Below are 18,259 nucleotides of genomic sequence, written 5' to 3' on the forward strand. Positions count from 1 at the left end.
ACAGTGTAAAAGGAGGAGAAGAGAGAGATGGAGAAATTGTGGGATCTGAAATGATCATAAGACAAAAGCAACATTGGCACAGAAGTGGCTCACGATAGAAGTGAGTTTTCAGGGTAAAGTGTCCCCAGGAATCGAAGTAGAGCCTGTAACTCACCCAGATTACAAGAGACCTCACCCCAGGTGTTTCATCCACTCTTATGCCTTCAATCACCATCCACAACCTAATGCTTCCTAAGCATAGATATCCAACCTAGCCCTGTGTAAATGTCTAAACTCAATCATTCAATTGTCGGGAAAGTCTTTGTCCAAGGTTCTGAAAGTTCTAGTCTTCTCTATTTACGTGGGTCTCTCTCAAGACCTTCAAACTCAACACTTCCAAAAGCGAGCACATATTTTCCTTTAAAACCAGCATCAATTTACCCATTCTTTCAAATTTAAATTCTCAGAGTCATCCATGGCACTGCCATCTCCTCAGTCGATATACCCCATCTGTCACTAACTCCATCAATTCTTTTAAGTGTCTCCAACCTGTCCATTTATCTCTATTCCCATAGCTATCACTCTAACCCATATCTATATCACTTGTTACTTGAACTGGAGCCACAGTCTCCTGTTTGTCTTCCTTCTAACTTCCTCCCACAAGATGTATTCTAAGTGATTTAGTTAAATTGATCTTTCAAAAATGCAAATATGTTCATGCTGCTTCCTACATAAAATGAAATATCCTTTAATTTCCTTTAGGATTAAGTCAGTTACCCTTTGTGTGGTCTCCAAAGCCACCTACTTTGGGACTCCTGCCTCTTTCTCCATCCTCTTCATTGCCCCTTATTCTCTCACTCCATGTTCAGACATGCTAAACTCCTTTTGGTTATTCACATTTGCTGAACCCTGACCTTTGCACAAGCTTCTCCATCCATTTAGTATTATCATCTTGACCTCCTTCCTCCCTAATTTGGCCAACTCCTGCTTCCGTGATACATCCTCAGGGAGAGGTTCCTCATCTCAAACTAGGCTAGTTCTTCTTGCTTTATGCACCCCTATATGATCTGTTATCGTATATCATATTTCAATATGTTCACTCATTTGTGTGTCAATTCCCTGGTTGCTCATAAGACTGACAAGCACCAATGCTTCAGTAATCCTGTGCCCTGCATTATTGTCAGCATCTGACACATAAAAGAAGGAAACTTGCTGAGTGAGTGAAAAAAGTTTTTCACTTTCTATATTCCAACACTGGGAAATTTGTCTGGCAAAAATTAGTTTATTATAGTATTTATACAGAATATTTACAAAAATTATTTTAACAATTGAATTCTATATATATGTACTGCATATACATATAAATGTAATAAATAATATTTCTAGAGAAGAGTAACATCACATAAAGGTGTACTCAAAATATGTAAAAAAAAGTCATCAATGAGTGGATGGAGAAGAATATAAGAAAAAATAGAAAAACAAAAATACAGATTTGGGCTAAACGAAAAGGATAAAAAAAAAAAACAGGTTGAAAGGAAGGGACAGACAATGAAGAGAAAACGATTTCAGAGGTAGAACCATCCTTTGATGTGGGAGTAGAGAAAAAGAGGATCATCAGAAGGGAGGAGGTGCAAATGAAAATTTCTTACAGATCACAACTTAAGAGCAGTGCTACAAGAACCTGGAAATGAGAAATGTTCCTATATCATGTGTTTTTCAAAAGGTGTTCCAGGAAGCCAAGAAGCAAGAACTGAGAATAATCAACCATCTGACATGATGGGTAAGGCTGCCCATGGGCCTTTGGGTGGAGGTGGTTCAGCGGATACAATAGAACCTGCGTATGTCTGTGGTTGGTGTTCAAGGTTCAAAAAGAACATCAGGCAGCCCATCAACAGGGCGTGGGCCAGTTATGAAGATTAAAACTGCAGGGCCTGGGCTGCAGGATGTCAGGTGTCTGAAATCAGAGATCCTGTTTCCTGCTGCATTTCAGTCTGAGCACACTGTGACGAGAAGTGGGTCCAGTCAATGCCGTAATCCCACTTTCTGCATTTGCTTGATCTGATCCTTTTGGGAACTGCAGGCAGACAAGAGATTGTTACAAAGTTGTGTTTAATAGAATGGGCCATCTTGATTACACATGGATGATGTAGAAGAAATACACTGGCAAAAACAGCAGTATCTCATTTACTATATTGGCATATTGATACTAAAGTGCTGGAGTTATATAGTGACTTCTACCTTTACCCGTGGAACAAAGAAATCCAAGTGTTCTTCTGCTGATAGACGATAGTGTCACTCTGTCACTACCTTGGAAAGGGCTCAAAAGACAAATGGTCCTGCTAACTGTCAGGAAAAAAGACCTCTGAGAACTATTCTTAAACTCAACGTTTCGTTTTGAAGGATGCCCTCCAGCACGTTATTGATTTATATAGTGACTTCTCATTAACTCTTGCAAATAAAATCTTACTTCATCTTCATAAAAAAGTTAAAGCCTGAATAGGACAACTGTTGTTATCCTTGTTTCGTAAATGAGGAAAGTGATGCACATATGTAATTAAGAGCTTTTTCAAAGTCTCAGAGAAATAAAGCAAGACCTTAGATAGCACTTCGTTGCCTGTCTAGTTCCTTTAGAATGGAGACAGGGAAATGATACTCAGAACATCATTATAAATTCACGCCTTCCACAATAACATTTGTAATTTTTATTCATAAGTTACGCTTCTCTGACCTCTGCTTATTACTTTCTAGATACCATGGATATTGGAAACAATTCTACTTTGGGAAAACACAGTGGGAAAAGAAGTAAGAGTGATTAAGAATTTACTTGATTTTGATGTTACAATTGAACTATCTTTTAATGCTAAAGTTTATTAGCATTTTCTATACCTTTCATATGACAGAAAATGAATGCCTTTAAAGTAACTATTTTTTTCAAAATGCTCATGTCTTCCTGTTGCTTTTTACTCTGATTTTAAATGTATGTTTCTTATAAATGTTGGTGTATATCTTTCCCCAGTTTTTCATGCATGTATTTATACATTTTGGAATATATTTTTATTTATCTAAATACGGTAATTCTATATATACTTTCCTTTTCTTGCTTTTAAAAATTAATGTATTATATCTAGATGATAAAAGCATTTAACATTTTTAATTGATCTATAAAAAGTCTTATTTAAGGACTGCTTTAACATGGCACCCTTCATTTCTGGTGTGATTGAGCATTTTTAGTTTATTGGTCATTTGTTTTTCTTCATAGAATTTTCTGTCATAGAATGCTGTGTCATTGTTTCCTATTGTGGTATTTGTCTTTTTCTTACTATGCTGAATGAATATAGAAATCCTTATATGATATATATGTTAAATTTTGGTCATATACGTTGTTAATATGTAACCTCATTTGTTGTTTTTCTTATAGGTTTGTTATTAGAATCTTTTGTCTTAGAGACGTTATAAATTTTTACATAGTCAAATTTGTCAGCTTTTGGCTCTCTGGGTCTTGGGTTTCCTATCATTTGCAACAGCCATTTCTAACTGAAGACTTTTTAAATATTTTTCTGTATTTGATTCTAGGGCATTTGAAGTACCTGATCATTTTTAATGTTTACATCCACAATCCCGTGGATTTTGCCTTTTTGTGTGTATGTGAGGTGGAAATTTTAAAGCGATTGCCTACGCTGCTACATTGTGATTTGAATTATCACTTTGATCACACAGTGTCTTTACCTGTCTATATACTGGTTTTTCTTTTGTAATCGAAGGAGCTACAGAAAAGAAAGTGGAGCTCAGAATCTGCTCAGGAAGCTTCCTCCCACCTCCTTCCCAAGTTCATTGGAAGCTGTGATTAGAAATGCATTGAATTTGCAGATTCATTTGAGGAGAACAGAGACTTTTGTAGACTTATTCACACCTTATTTAACGTTCTTCTGATAAGAATTTTCCTACACTTTTTTTTGTTTTATATGTTGTGCAAATTTGTCTGTTACTATGAATATCTTTTTTTCCCATTGTATTATAGCTGGAGTGAATTTAAATGAGACAAGAATCTCAAAATCTTTATTTAAATAGGAAATCTGTGGTCATTTGATTACTACTTGCATGTGAGGAAATCAGAATGCCAAGGATCTATTTCTTAAATCAGAAATTCTTAAATCACATTAAAATCTTACAAGTGTCTATACAATTTAGAGACGTAGACATCACCTAAAATATTATGACCAGGCCCAAAAGTTTTCAAGACAATCAATCAGAATTAAAGTTTCTTTGGAAATTAGTTTCATGAGAAGTGGAAACAATTTCTAATTTGGGGGAGTGTTACAAGATCCCTTCAAATAACTCTTCCAAGGACAAATTTTTGTTAACAGAGAACAGAACAAATTGGTAATGGTTACGAATAGACACATCTCCGTATTTTTCAAGAGAACAAGACTTCTCTTCTTATGAAATTTCTCATTTTGACACTTTGTCAAATCAGATTCTTTACATTAGTTTTATGGTATAGAACGGTCTCTCTCCTTCCACAGCTATGAATTGAGAGGACTTTCCCTCCATCTTTTCCTGTAATTTTGTTAGTTATGAAGACTTACATTTTTAAAGTCTGGTCTCTGAAATTTCTTTAGTTTTATAAGAAACACAGACCCATAGAGTTCAATTTTGTTGGCAGAAACAGAGAAGGGCCTGAAAAAGATTTTACCTAAAAGCAGTAAAATAGGAAGTATATAGATTTTTCTACTACAGCCACCCGTCTTGTCACTTAAATCTGTATCAGCCCACGTATAATTCATTCTCCACTCAATAGTCTGACACCCAATTACTTACACCCTTTCAACGGTTTCCAGTCGAACCTAGACAAAAGTTTAACCTCCTTACCATGCCTAAAAGCATTACATAAGCTGCCCCTTTGATCACCTCTTAAATCTCATCTCTTACCATTCTTTCTTTCACATACTACTCTGGCCTCTTTGAACAAACTGAGTAAGTTTCTGCCTCAGGAAGTTTGCACTTGATGTTGACGCTACATAAAATACTTTTCTTCTCAGCTCAACTGTCTCTTCCTCAGAGAGGCCTTCCCTGGTCTCCATTTCTTAAATATCCCCTCCAGCTTCTTTTATATCACCCTTTGATCTGTCTTTTCACCTGTTGTATCATGTTTTTTATGTATGGAAGATTTTATCTTTATGTAATCTAATTAGTCTATATTATCCTTGTGCTTATGCTTCTCTATCTTATTTAAGAAATCTTGACCTAACCTGAAGCTACCTTTCAGGTTATCTTTTCATATCTTTCCTCTTTTATGGGACATCTTGACCAATGGAGGACAGGATCCAGTGATTCCATTTTTAGGATGAACAGTTTGAGAATCATTTTTTTATGGCTCCTCAAGGGATCCCCAGCAGGATCAGGAACCAGTTGACCACAGTGGCAACCAATCCAGTTGGCTTTCTCTCTGACTCTTTCCTTCTTCCCATTTCTCTATTCCTGAAGCTTAAGGTAGTTTCAAAAATAAACTTACTGAGCACACACTCTTATCTCAACATTGGCTTCTGGGAATACCAGGCGAATACACTCATTTCTTTCCTCATTTAGATCTTTAATCCTTTTAGAATTGATTTTTGTGTGTGTGATATGAGGTAGGGGTCTAATGTTTTCTGACATAGGTAATCAATTGTCTCAGCTTCTCCCATAATGTGTAATGTCACATATGGCATGCATCAAACTGCTATATATGTATGGATTTATTTCTGGGCTTTCTAGTCTGATCCATTGCTCTATCTATTCTGCATCAACACATAGTATACCCTATTAAATATTAAACCTTATAATATCTTGATATCTGGTAAAGCAAGTTTCTCTCAATTTTTTTCTTTTTCGGAATTGTCTTGGCTATTATAATCATTTGCTCTTTCATATAAATTTTGGTATCATCTTATCAAGTTCCCTAAAAAACCCTGTTGAATTTTTTATTGCAATTGTATAGAATGAATTTGGAAAGAAATGACATCTCTAAAATATTGAGTCTTCCAATTCATGAACATGATATATCTCACTATTTATTTATTCTCTTTTCTTTTTAGATTCTTCATTCATTTATTCAACAAATATTTATTGTCAAAGCCACTCAGTAGAGATAAAGAAGTGAACAAAATTATATTGAGTTTACATTCTAATGGGGGGATATAGGCAATACACAAATAAGTATAAAATAAGGAGTAATGGAGATATAGAGTAAAAGAAACATGCCATCTTATATAGGGTGTCCAGGGAGAGCCTCATTGGCAAATTGAAAAATAAGTACATAGCCAAATGAGATAATGGACTAAGCCACAGAGGTGAGGCTGAGAAGACCTTAGTGCAAAGCCCAAGACAGAACGTGCATGGTTTTTTGAGGAAGTGGCACGGAGGCCACTGGCTGGGGAAGTAGAGGGGATGGAGGGGGAAGTGGTTTGTCAGGATCATGTAGACCTTACAGGTCATGGTAAAGACTTTAGATTCTTGTCTTAGTAAAAGGAGAAGACATTGGAAAGTTGTGACCTGAGGAATGATATGATCTGAATTATGTTTTTAAAAGATTGCCCTGGAATTCACATGGAAAAAGACTTTAGGAGGGTGTAGGATGAGAGATCAGTAAGGAGGTCATTATAATGGTTTGGGAAAGTATGATGGTGGATTGGACTAAGCTGGTGGCAGTGGATGGGTGGATTCTGAAAATACACATGTGTATAATACTCTAACATATATAAATACATATACTTTATATATAAATGTATAATTATATATTATATGTAAATGTTTATACATAATATAGAAATATGCTTATGTAGATATATAATATAAAGATGTTACATATAAATATATACAATTATAAATTATAAGAAAATATATTAAATATATAAATTATATATAAATAAATGTTAAATTATATATAAATAAATATTATAAAAAATTATATTTAATACATATATATTTATATATAATAAGTGCTATATATATAATAAATATAAATACATCTATATATAAAACTCGAACATGTTTCTGGTCATCTAGAAGGTCACACACATGTCTAGGGAAGTACATGTACCTAGGGCTGTGTGCACACTCAGGAAAGAGCTAAGAAAGACCTGAGCTCTCACCTCGGGCTAACCTTGAGGTTCTGTGCAAGAAGGAAGTGAGAGCTAAGGTAGAGTTGTAAACTGCCTAGCTATTTGTTGAAGCCATGCATCAACACAGGCAAAGACCCCTTGGCAAAGACTGGGAAACTTACCAGTTCCAGATATTTAAGGAAATCTCTTTCTAATCATTAGCTGACTACTAAGCTAACTGAACAGAGACTACAGTGGCCACCTGGCAAAAAATACAGACTTTACAGAATTAGTTCAGAAAAAAAGCACTAAATAAACAATAAAAGCTAGCAGTAACAACAACAAACAGCAATAGCAACAAAATTGGGGGAGAGAGGAGTATCTGATTTCCAGAGTTACCATATTGTATTACATAAAATGTCAGGCTTTTTAAAAAAATTACTTGACATGCAAAGAAACAACAAAGTATTTTCCTATACTCAGGAAAAACAGAAATAGTCCCTAAGGAAGACCAGATACAGGAATTACTAGATGAAAGTTTTATTTTTTTATTTAAGTATAATTGACATACAATATCCTATTCATTTCAAGTGTACATCAGAGTGATTCAATATTTATGTACGTTACAAAATGATCACCACAATAAGTCTAGTTACCATCTGTCACCATACAAAGTTATTACAATATTATTGGATATATTTCCTATGCAGTACATTACATACCCATAACATTTATTTTATAACTGGAAGTTTATACCTCTTAATCCTCTTCACCTATATTGCCCACCCTCAACCTCTTCCCAGCTCTGGTAACCACGTTTGTTTCCTGTATCTATGAGTCTGTTTCTGTTTAGTCTTGTTTGTTTTTGTCTTTTAGATTTGACATATAAGTAAAGTCATGTGGTATTTATCTTTCTCTATCTGACTTATTTCACTTAGCATAATTCCCCCCTAGGTCCACACACATTATCACAAATGGCAAGATTTCATTCTTTTTTTATGGCTGAGTAATGTTCCATTGTGTATATATACCACATCTTCTTTATCCATTCATCTATTGATGGACACTTAGGTTGCTTCCATAGCTTGGTTGTTGTAAATAATGCTAAAGTGAGCATAGGGGTGCATATATCTCTTCAAATTAGGGGGAGGTTTGGGGGGGTTTGTTTGTTTTGGTGAGGAAGCTCAGCCCTGAGCTCACATCTGTGCCAACCTTCTTCTATTTTATATGTAGGACGCTGCCAGAGCATGGCTTCATGAGCCATGTGTAGGTTGCCACCCGGGATGTGAACCCACAAACCCTCAGATGCCAAAGCAGAGCACATGAACTTAACCACTACAACACCAGGCTAGTCCTTCAAATTAGTGGTTTTGTTTTCTTTGGATAAATACTCAAAAGTAGAATTACAACCAACATCATACTCAATGGTAAAAAGCTGAAAGCTTTTCCTCTAAGATCAGGAACAAGACAAGGATGACCACTCTCGCCACTTTTATTCAACATAGTATTGCAAGTCCTACCACAGCAATTAAGTAAGAAAAAGAAATAAAAGTCATCCAAATTGGAAAGAAAGAAGTAAAACTGTCACTATTTGCAGATGACGTGATGCTATATATTTAAAACCCTAAAGACTACCTCAAAAAAACTATTAGAACTAATAAATGAATTGAGTAAAGTTGTAGGATACAAAATTGAAATACAGAAATCGGTTGGGTTTCTATGCACTAATAACAAGCTATCAGAAAGAGAAGTTAAGAAAACAACCCCATTTACATTGATCAAAAAGGATAAAATACCTAGGAATAAATTTAAACAAAGAGGTAAAAGATCTGTACTCTGAAAACTATGAGACATTGATGAAATACATTAAAGATGACACAAATAAATGGAAAGATAAACTGTGCTCATATATTGGAAGAATTAATATTGTTAAAATGTCCATGCTACCCAAAGAAATCTACAGATTCAATGCAATCCCCATCAAAGTACCAATGGCATTTATCACAGAACTAGAACAAAGAATCCTAAAATTTGTATGGAACAAGAAAAGACCCTGAATAGCCAAAGCAATCTTGAAAAAGAAGAACAAAGCTGGAGGCACCATGCTCCCTGATTTCAAACTATACTACAAAGCAATAGTGATGAAAATGGTACAGTCCTGGCACAAAAATAGATATAGATTAATGGAATAGAATAGAGAGCCCAGAAGTAAATTCACACATATATGGTCAATTAATCTATGATGAAGGAGGCAAGAATATACAATGGGGAAAAGACATCTCTTCAATAAATGATGTTGAGAAAACTGGACAGCTATACACAAAATAATGAAACTGGACCACTATCTCACACCATATACAAAAATAAATACAAAATGGATTAAAGACTTGAATGTAAGACCTGAAACTATAAAATTCCTAGAAGAAAATATAGGCAGACAGTTCTTTGACATCAATTAAACAAAGGCTTTAAATCAGCTGTTTTAAATATATTCAATGAACTAATGTAAACCATATGAAAAAAGTAAGAAAATGACTTCTCACCAAATAGTAAATATCAATAAAGAGATAGAAATTATATTAAAAAATAGAAATCTGGATTGAAAAGTACAATAACTGAAATAAAAAACAAGGAAGGGGCCGGCCCCATGGCCGAGTGGTTAAGTTCGCGCACTCCACTTCGGCAGCCCAGGTTTTCGCTGGTTCAGATACTGCGCACGGACATGGCAGCACTCATCAGGCCTTGTTGAGGTGGCATCCCACATGCCACAACTAGAAGGACCCACAACTAAAAGTATACAACTATCTACGGGGGGGGGGGGGGCGGTTGGGGAGAAAAAGCAAAAACAAAAAAAGAGAGAGATTGGCAAGTTGTTAGTTCAGGTGCTGATCTTTAAAAATAAACAAAAAAATAAACAATGAAAAAAGTGGGTGGATTCTTAAAATACACTGTGTGTTATGTATTTATACATGTAAACATATATATACATATACAGCTGATTCTCCTTATTCGTGGTAGATATGTTCTGTAAAGCCACCCAAACACTGAGTCAGCTAATATTGAACTATTGCTGCTAGAGGAAATGGAGGGCTGTGTTCCTGCAAGCCTCTGTTCATAACATTTTTGTCAACTGATCAATACATACCTTTGTTTTATGAATGTCTCTGTTTAAAGATGACTTAATATATATGAAGATTCATTAATGTTGAAATCACAGCCAATAGTATTATAACTCATGCCTGAATGAAGTTCTCTAACACACATCTTTTCTCCATAAGGCACAGCCTTTTTGTGCTTAGGAATGCTAGATAACACTTCACCACTACACTTGGGGGCCTTTTTTTTTTGGAGGAAGATTAGCCCTGAACTAACATCTGCTGCCAATCCTCCTCTTTTTGCTGAGGAAGACTGGCCCTGAGCCAACATCCATGCCCATCTTCCTATACTTTATATGTGGGACGCCTACCACAGTGCCAGGCAGTGCCATGTCCGCACTGGGGATCCAAACTGGTGAATCCCGGGCCACCAAAGCAGAACGTGTGAACTTAACCACTGCACCACTGGGCCAGCCCCTTGGGGGCCATTTTAAAGAGCAAAATTGGAGACGGTGTCAAGATGGTGGGTAAGAGGACTCTGAACTCACCTCCTCCCACAGACACAACCAATTTACAACTACTCTTGGAAAAATTACCCCTGAGAGAGAACTGAAAACTGGATAAAAAAGAACCCCCACCACAAGGGACAGTGCTAAGTGAGATGAAAGAGGCAGAAATTCCTTTCTGGAGAGGAAAAAAGCCACCTTCAAGAACCACGGCACTTCACAGCTGGCCAGGAGCAACCTTAAGGTACGAAGCCTTCCCTGGAGGAGCAGGGGATCTGAGTAGGGGAGCATAACTGCTATAAACACACATTAGACTCAGCACAACCAAGATGAGTGTCATAATATCTGGCTGTGCTAGCTACTAACAACAATGGGGAATACCCCCAGAAAAGCTATTGGACATAAGGGGGTAAAGGCTGGCTCTTAAAAGGCCCATGCACAAATTCACCTGTTTCAGAAAGCAACCTAAAATCACCAGAAAGAAAGGTGCACAGTCCTTTGGTGAAAAGGTTCATCTGATAGGCTCTGGGTGCATCTTGGTGAGAGGTGAGATCTCTCCAGGGACTGAGACATTGGTGGTAGCCATTACTGTGACCTAGTACAGGCGTGCTGACACAGACGCTGGAAGACACCATTGGAGTTCTTCTGCTGGCCTGTTAGCCCACAGTCTGCCGCACCCACTGGAGCACTGATTCAAACCAGCTCAGCTAGGGCAGGAAGCCCACCCTAGGGACTGGCCCCACCCAACAGCAAGCCCTCAGGCAGCTTGTGGACCCACATAGACAGGGTGCCTACAACCTCTGCAGCCAGGCACAAAAAAAGAAGTTAGATATGATATCAAAAAAAGCCATCAAACCACAAGGGACAAGAGCAAGAGAAGAAGAAAAGAACAGAGAAGAATTACTAAAACACCCAGAAAAAAAGTAACAAAATAGCAATAAGTACATACTTATCAATAGCTACTTTAAATATCAATGGACTAAATATTCCAGTCAAAAGGCATAGGGTGGCTTACTGGATAAAAAAAAAAAAAAAGACCTATATCTATGCTGCATACAAGAGACATGCTTCAGACCTAAAGACACTCACAAACTGAAAGTGAAGGGATGGAAAAAGATACTCCATGCAAATGGCAATGAAAAGAAAGCTGGAGTAACGATATTTATATCAGATGAAACAGGCTTTAAAACATAAACTGTAACAAGAGACAAAGAAGGACACTACATAATGATAAAGGGAACACTCCAACAAGAGAATATAACACTTGTAAATATCTATGCACCCAACCTAGAAGCACCTAAATATATAAAGAAATTATTAACAGACATAAAAGGGGAAATAGACAGTCAACAATAATAGTAGAGGAATTTAACACTCCACCTACACTAATGGGTAGATCATACATATATTAAATTTTTAAAAATGCAAAAAACACGGCACTCCATAGATCACGAAAGGACGCTTGTTTACAGAATGAGATCTGAGACAAGAAGGCAGAGCATCACCTTATTCAACTTCAGCTAGGAACATGTGCATCCAGCAACTCAAATCTTTTTACTACTCTGCACATGTCTGTGAATGACCTTGAAAGTGCCATAAGTGATTGATTTGGGGATTACAAATAAAGTTTAGCAAGAGAGTTCCCAAATATGGAACCCATGAATAATGAAGATTGGTTGTATATATATATTTTTTCATTCTTTCTAAAATTAATGTTTTTTAAGTTAGATAATGCATAGGTTCTCACAGGCAATATTTTTGCTGTTGTTACTTGCTAGATAGCCTGCCGTTTGGATGTATATTTCTTCTTTGACCCAAGGGTTGTTTAAGAAAGGGTGGGAAAAAAATGTGTATTCTCTATTTTCTCAATATGGAGCTGAATATGTATCAGTCATATCAACCTAGTTAAATGTATCATAGCTTCCTCATTTTGTCCACTTGATATCTCATGGACTGAGGAAGGTAAAAATAAAGTTGTCTACTAGTAGTGTGTTTCTACGTATTTCTCATTGTATTTCCTGTAATTTCTACTTGCTTAAAACTTTTTGGCCTGAGTTATGTTTTCTTTTGCTATTCATATCATGATTCCCTGGTTTGTTTCAGCTGATGTAGGCTGAATATACCTTTGCCTATACATTTATTTTCAATATTTTAATGTTTTTACATGAGTCCCTAACATGATTGAAAGTTGAGATCTACTGTGTAATTTAATCTCAAAATCTTTTATTTAAATGAGTTAAGCCCATTTGCTTTTATTGATAGGACCAAAATGTTTGATCTTATTTCTGTTAGATGAATTTGTATTATATATTCTAGTATCTTGAATATTAAAAATGTTGACTCTCTGCATTCTGTCTTCTATACATTTATGTGCGTGTGTGTACTTCTGATATTTAAGATTTGCATTTTTGTTCTAGTCGTTACAGCTGGTCACATGGCTACAACTGGTCACATGGCTGCTTAGCTAAGACTAAACCTCTCAACCGTCCCTGCAGTTAGCCCTGGCCACATGACTAAGTTCTGGTCAATGGCATCTGAGTAGAAGAAATCTGAGCCACTTTTGCATCTTTCCCTTAAGAGAAATGAGTGGTTGAGCCCTTGCTCATGTCCCATATTTTCATTGATTAGGATTATATATTTCTGATATTTAGAAAGGTTTGTATTTTTGCTCTAGTGATTACTCTTAGAATTACCTTGGGGCAGCCTTGTGGCCGAGTGGTTAAGTTGGCGTGCTCCACTTTGGTGGCCCAGGGTTTCACTGGTTCGGATCCTGGGCGCAGACGTGGCACCGCTCATCAAGTCATGCTGAGGTGGCATCCCACAGAGCAGAGCCAGAAAGACCTGCAACTAGAATATACAACTATGTACTGGGGGGGGGGGGGGATTGGGGAGAAGAAGAAGGAAAAAAAAAGAAAAGAAGATTCTCAACAGATGTTAGCTTAGCTCACGTGTCAATCTTTAAAAAAAAAAAAAGGATTACCTGTATGTGACACTTTTGGTCCTCTATTTTAGACAGTATTCATTAGTTTACCACCTGAAAGATTCGTAAAATCAGCATACGTCGTTTTCCTCTGTCCAGTCTCTTTCCTCTCTTATCCAGTTTAGGCCCTGATGTTCCCTTTATGTTTACCTCTCACCTATTAAGTGTCCTTTATGTTTACCCCTTGATTTGTCCAAATAATACCCTTTGACTTCTGGCTATATAACAGATGATAACCTTGCTCCACCACCCATATTTTCCCCTTCCTCCTACTTTTTGTTTTTCTTTTTGCTATTATACTATTTCCATATTGCCAGGGGATAACTGTTGATCATTCTGGTCTGTCACCTCACTCCACACTTTTATTTGAATCCCTTTCCCCAAATTTTCCGATTTTGTCTTGGTTTGCTGAAGTGGATCCTTCAGTAGTTTTCTCAATATATGGACTCATAGGAATGATATTTACACAATTTTTCTATTCAAAAGTATTTGTTTTTGTTATTTATACCTGAAAAATAATTTGCTCACTATTTATTTCTAGAAGTATCTTGTAGATTTTCATCCACTGTCCTGTTACTGTGGAAAATTCTGTAGCCAATAAGGTCCCCCTCCTTTGAAAAATGACTTAATCTTTTTGCCTAGTCTGCCCATTTAATTCTTTCTTTACCTTTAAAGTCCAGTAAGTTTTCTGGAATGTATTTCAAGGTTAAATGTTTGAAGTCAATTTTCTCCACTACAGAGTGAAAATATATGTATTTATAATATGTATATTCAATTTTTTGTTATAATCTCAGTAACGTTTTTCTTGAGTTTATCTTTAAGTATTTCCTCCATTACTTTGATTTTCTTCTTCAAGAACTCCAGTGATTCTTCCTTATTTTCTCTCAAAGTTTTCTAAATTGTTCTTAAACGTCTTTGTTTCCTTTTCTACTTTCTATAATCAATCCCTTCACTTTAATTTCTGAAACGTCTAATCTCTTTTATTTTCCTTCTAAACTTGTCTTCATTTCTCTGAGGGGCTTTTTTTTTTCTTTTACTTCTTTCTTAAGTTTTGGTATCGAGAACATGGATGATAGCCTTAGCTTTTCATGGCAAGGCTCTAAATTCCAGGATGTGCACTGTACTGGTGAAATCTACTGGTCCTTGACCCCTATGACCTTCCCTCTCTTCTGTCAGCTTCTGCTGATTTCTGTTGCTTTTTACGTTTCCTTTATTGTGAATGAGAACACCTCATTGAATATGTAAAAGCATACTGTAAATGCCAGGTACCGTGTAAATGTTTTCATTGCTATTATTTTCAGTGTAATGACAACCAAGATGATATGTTGGTAGCTAGGGAGTTATCCCAAAAGTGGAATGAAGACAAAAATAAAGTTCTTGAAGGTTACTGACACATAAAGCTTATAAATCTCTGTTTATAATTCTAAAGGATTATTTTCTTTTCTATTTGCAGGAAAAAAGAGACGTTGTATGAATAAAAAAAACAGTCTCCGAAAAGGTAAGAATAAATGTGAGGATTCACATGTGTGAGCTTACTGCAGCACTGATCTTCCTGCCAGACCCCATCTTTGCTGCAGCCCAGAAACCTCCTATGGGCTTCATCACTAGTGGATTATTTAGAGTAATACAGGCTAAGTCATTGTAACAAAGAGACCCAAAAATACAACTGCTTAAATCACATAATTTGTTTCTCTTTCATCAAATAGTCCAGAAATGTTAGGAAGAACCTGCCTTCCTCAACATATGGTTTCTCTCTCTGGGCCCAAGAAAGTTATCTGGTTACCATTGTCTCTCAACCAGTAGGAATGGGAGAAATGGACAAGGAAATCACCTATCTATTTCTTTTAGTGGAAAGACCCAGAGTCTTCAGCTCATATCCCATTGGCCAAAACTTAGTCACAGGACCAGAGCTAGCTGCAAGTGAGTCTGAGAAATATGATCTCTAGTCAGACAGTCTTAGGTCCAGCTGTAACTCTATTCCTATGGCAGAAAAAGAGAATGATTATGGGTGACAAATAGCAATCTGCTTACTTGCCCTCCATGTTTTCATCCAAAGTCACTGATTTCCTCAATCAAGGAGGAAAATTCAGACTCTCCATTGGCCTCTGACAAGAAAAGGAACTGGAACCCAGATGCAGCACAGAGCTATGTGAACAGAGACAAGTCAGCCTTGAGTGGGAAATGAGGGACAAGGAGAAAGCGTTGGAAAGGTTTGTTGTAACTAAGGAGCACAGCCCTCAACAGAATAAGGAGAAACATACACAGGGAACTTGAATCAATTAAGCAGAAGACAGAGTCCTGGTACCACATCAGATCTAAACCTGGGAAACACAGTTATTTAAACCTCAATCAGAGCAGACATCACACTGTTTGTGCAGTAGAGGATGAAAGAGATGAGTGGCGCTCCATTTTCTGCATTAGGTTCTGCAATTTTTCATTTCTATTGCATTCCTTCTTTTCTTCCTCTTCCTTGCCTCTCTTCTTTTTCCATTCCCTCTGCCATTCTACCTATGTTTCTCTCGTAGACTTTATTTCTTTTGTTCATTCTTTAACATCACATTATATAAAATACTGCTACTAGGTTTATATGGTACTGTAGAGGTGGCAGAGCTTCTTCCTCTAGAGTTAAAAACGTATGTGGATACATCTTATTTCCTTTCCATTTCTTCTGACTAATTCTATCACAAATACGTATTCATATATTTGTGTAATATAACAAAAGTATAAACACATTTAAATATAAATAAATATATACATATATTTCTAGCATCTCTATCATTTTATCTCTATGCTTATCTTTATCATCTTGGTTATTTCCCAGGTTATACTTAACCAGGTCTAAGATTTTTTTTCTTCTGAGTTTTTGTGAAACCTTTCTACCTTAGCTGCTTTATTAAAACAGTGGGAATTTGTAGTCTAAGTTCAAATCACATTTGTTCCTTCTCCTGCTTTCTTTTCAAATGTGTTCTCTCAAATAGTATTTTTTATGCCCCAGGATGAAGTCTTGGGTAAGCCCCAGAGCTATGCTAGTCCCTTTCAGCAGCAGGGATATTCTTATTCATTATTAAAAAGTCGGAGCTGATGTAATATTAAAACAGGCAACTATGTACTGAGGAAGTTGGTTGAGGCCAGCCTCTTCTCTCATCCATTCTTCCTCTCTAACCCCATCTAGTATTTACCACTTTTAGCTAATTCAAGTTTTGGGAGGAGAAAGAGAAAGAAGTGCTAAGGAGTAAGAGTGGCCCTCTTACGATGGATCCATCATGCCTCCCAAATATGGGGGTTTCATTAGCAACATTTATGAGTTCTTCAGAGACCCCTTCTTAAGAACACTGAAGTTCCCCTAATATAGGAACTCCGATTGACTGCTTACCACTTCCGTCTTAGTCTCCCAGCTTCTAGGAGGTCCACACTTCTGCTGGGGTCACCTTATCCATCCAAATGATACTTCCGGACAGAGCATCTCTCAAGAAGAACTAACTGAGCCCCTCCCTTCCTCAGGGAGGCCCATGAGAATCATGCCTCTTCATGGTCCTATTGTCAGTGGGCATGTAGCTGGTTCTCAACATAGTCAACAAGATAAACAGAGCATCTAGACTCTCCAGACTTGAGTCTTTAAACTTCTCTGCCTCCCTCAAATTCCTGGAGACACAGATCAATTATCTTAAAGCTGAACCTTCTCACTTGCCTGGAGGGGAGGGGAGCACTTTACTCAATTTCTATAGCAAGTCTGTGATGTTCATAGACAATATTTGAACAGGAAACCCACTAACAGCCACTCCTACTTCCTGTGGCATATTTGAGCAAGAAAATTCACAAGAACAATTATAAAGTATTATAACTTTGTATTATTAGCAGTTCTTAAACATCGAATTTTGCAGTAAGGAAAACTCTGGTAATCTGAACTAAACTACTTTTATACCCATAGCTCATTTTGCCTCAACAGGCTTTGGTGAAAGGTGAATCCAACAGTAGCAGAGAAAGACACAGAGGGACAGAAAAAGAATGTGTTTGTCCAAGATGTCTTTGGGTGAACAAGCCTCAAATGTAGTCCAGCCATAGAACTGAAGACAGACATAGACAGAGGGAGGGAGGGAAGGAGTAAAAGAGGAACAAGGGAAGAGAGGAAGGAAGGAAGGGTGAGTGAACACTTCATGGCCCTGCCCTGGAGATCAACATGTTTGAACATGGGTCTCAGGAGATGTACTTCTTATGCCTCATCATCTTCCACCCACAACTCATCACCTGCTGAATCTGAGAGCATATTCCCCTGAGACAGGGTTTTAATCTACCCTTCTTTGTATCTGCAACCCTAAGGCTTTCTAGGACCTGAATTTCTAATTCTATAAATTCCCCTTGGGTGATATTCTCTTGGTTAACTTCTTAGATCCTAATTTTCTGTCCAAACCCATGTGGACAAGATCTTTGGTCATTTTCACTATATTTTCACCCCAAAAGCCTTCACTCAGGACTAAGATGATGGCCAGTGTTTCAACTGTGCAACTCACCGTCACATCTCTCTAGACAACCTAAATTCTTGCATTGCTGCTATTGATGTCTGCCTCTCAACCAAAGGAAATCTGCATTGCTTCACTTAATTTTTACATTTCTGGATGCTTC

The 18,259-nt window shown here is 36.9% G+C and overlaps 1 protein-coding gene and 1 long non-coding RNA gene across 52 annotated transcripts in view; one reads left to right on the forward strand and one right to left on the reverse strand.

Moving 5' to 3' along the window:
• Positions 1-18,259, forward strand: part of SP100 (SP100 nuclear antigen) — a 91,641-nt gene that overhangs the window by 52,256 nt on the left and 21,126 nt on the right. For all 50 annotated transcript variants that reach the window (XM_070620089.1, XM_070620090.1, XM_070620096.1 and 47 more), the window contains 3 exons: positions 1,703-1,759; positions 2,728-2,781; positions 15,093-15,137. In XM_070620089.1, the coding sequence (XP_070476190.1) occupies positions 1,703-1,759; positions 2,728-2,781; positions 15,093-15,137 (156 nt within the window). The remainder of the gene's footprint in view (positions 1-1,702; positions 1,760-2,727; positions 2,782-15,092; positions 15,138-18,259) is intronic.
• LOC139083466 (uncharacterized) lies at positions 1,242-17,376 on the reverse strand. 2 transcript variants are annotated; one of them, XR_011540188.1, is made up of 3 exons: positions 17,013-17,376; positions 13,353-13,519; positions 1,242-2,053 (listed from the first exon to the last, which is right to left on the reverse strand). It is a non-coding gene; the product is annotated as an uncharacterized lncRNA (long non-coding RNA). The 2 variants fall into 2 exon arrangements; XR_011540187.1 differs by having other exon boundaries at positions 1,245-2,053; positions 13,353-13,526; positions 17,013-17,353.

Source organism: Equus przewalskii, chromosome 5 (assembly GCF_037783145.1).
Source record: "Equus przewalskii isolate Varuska chromosome 5, EquPr2, whole genome shotgun sequence".
In the NCBI taxonomy this organism is placed as follows: domain Eukaryota; kingdom Metazoa; phylum Chordata; class Mammalia; order Perissodactyla; family Equidae; genus Equus; species Equus przewalskii.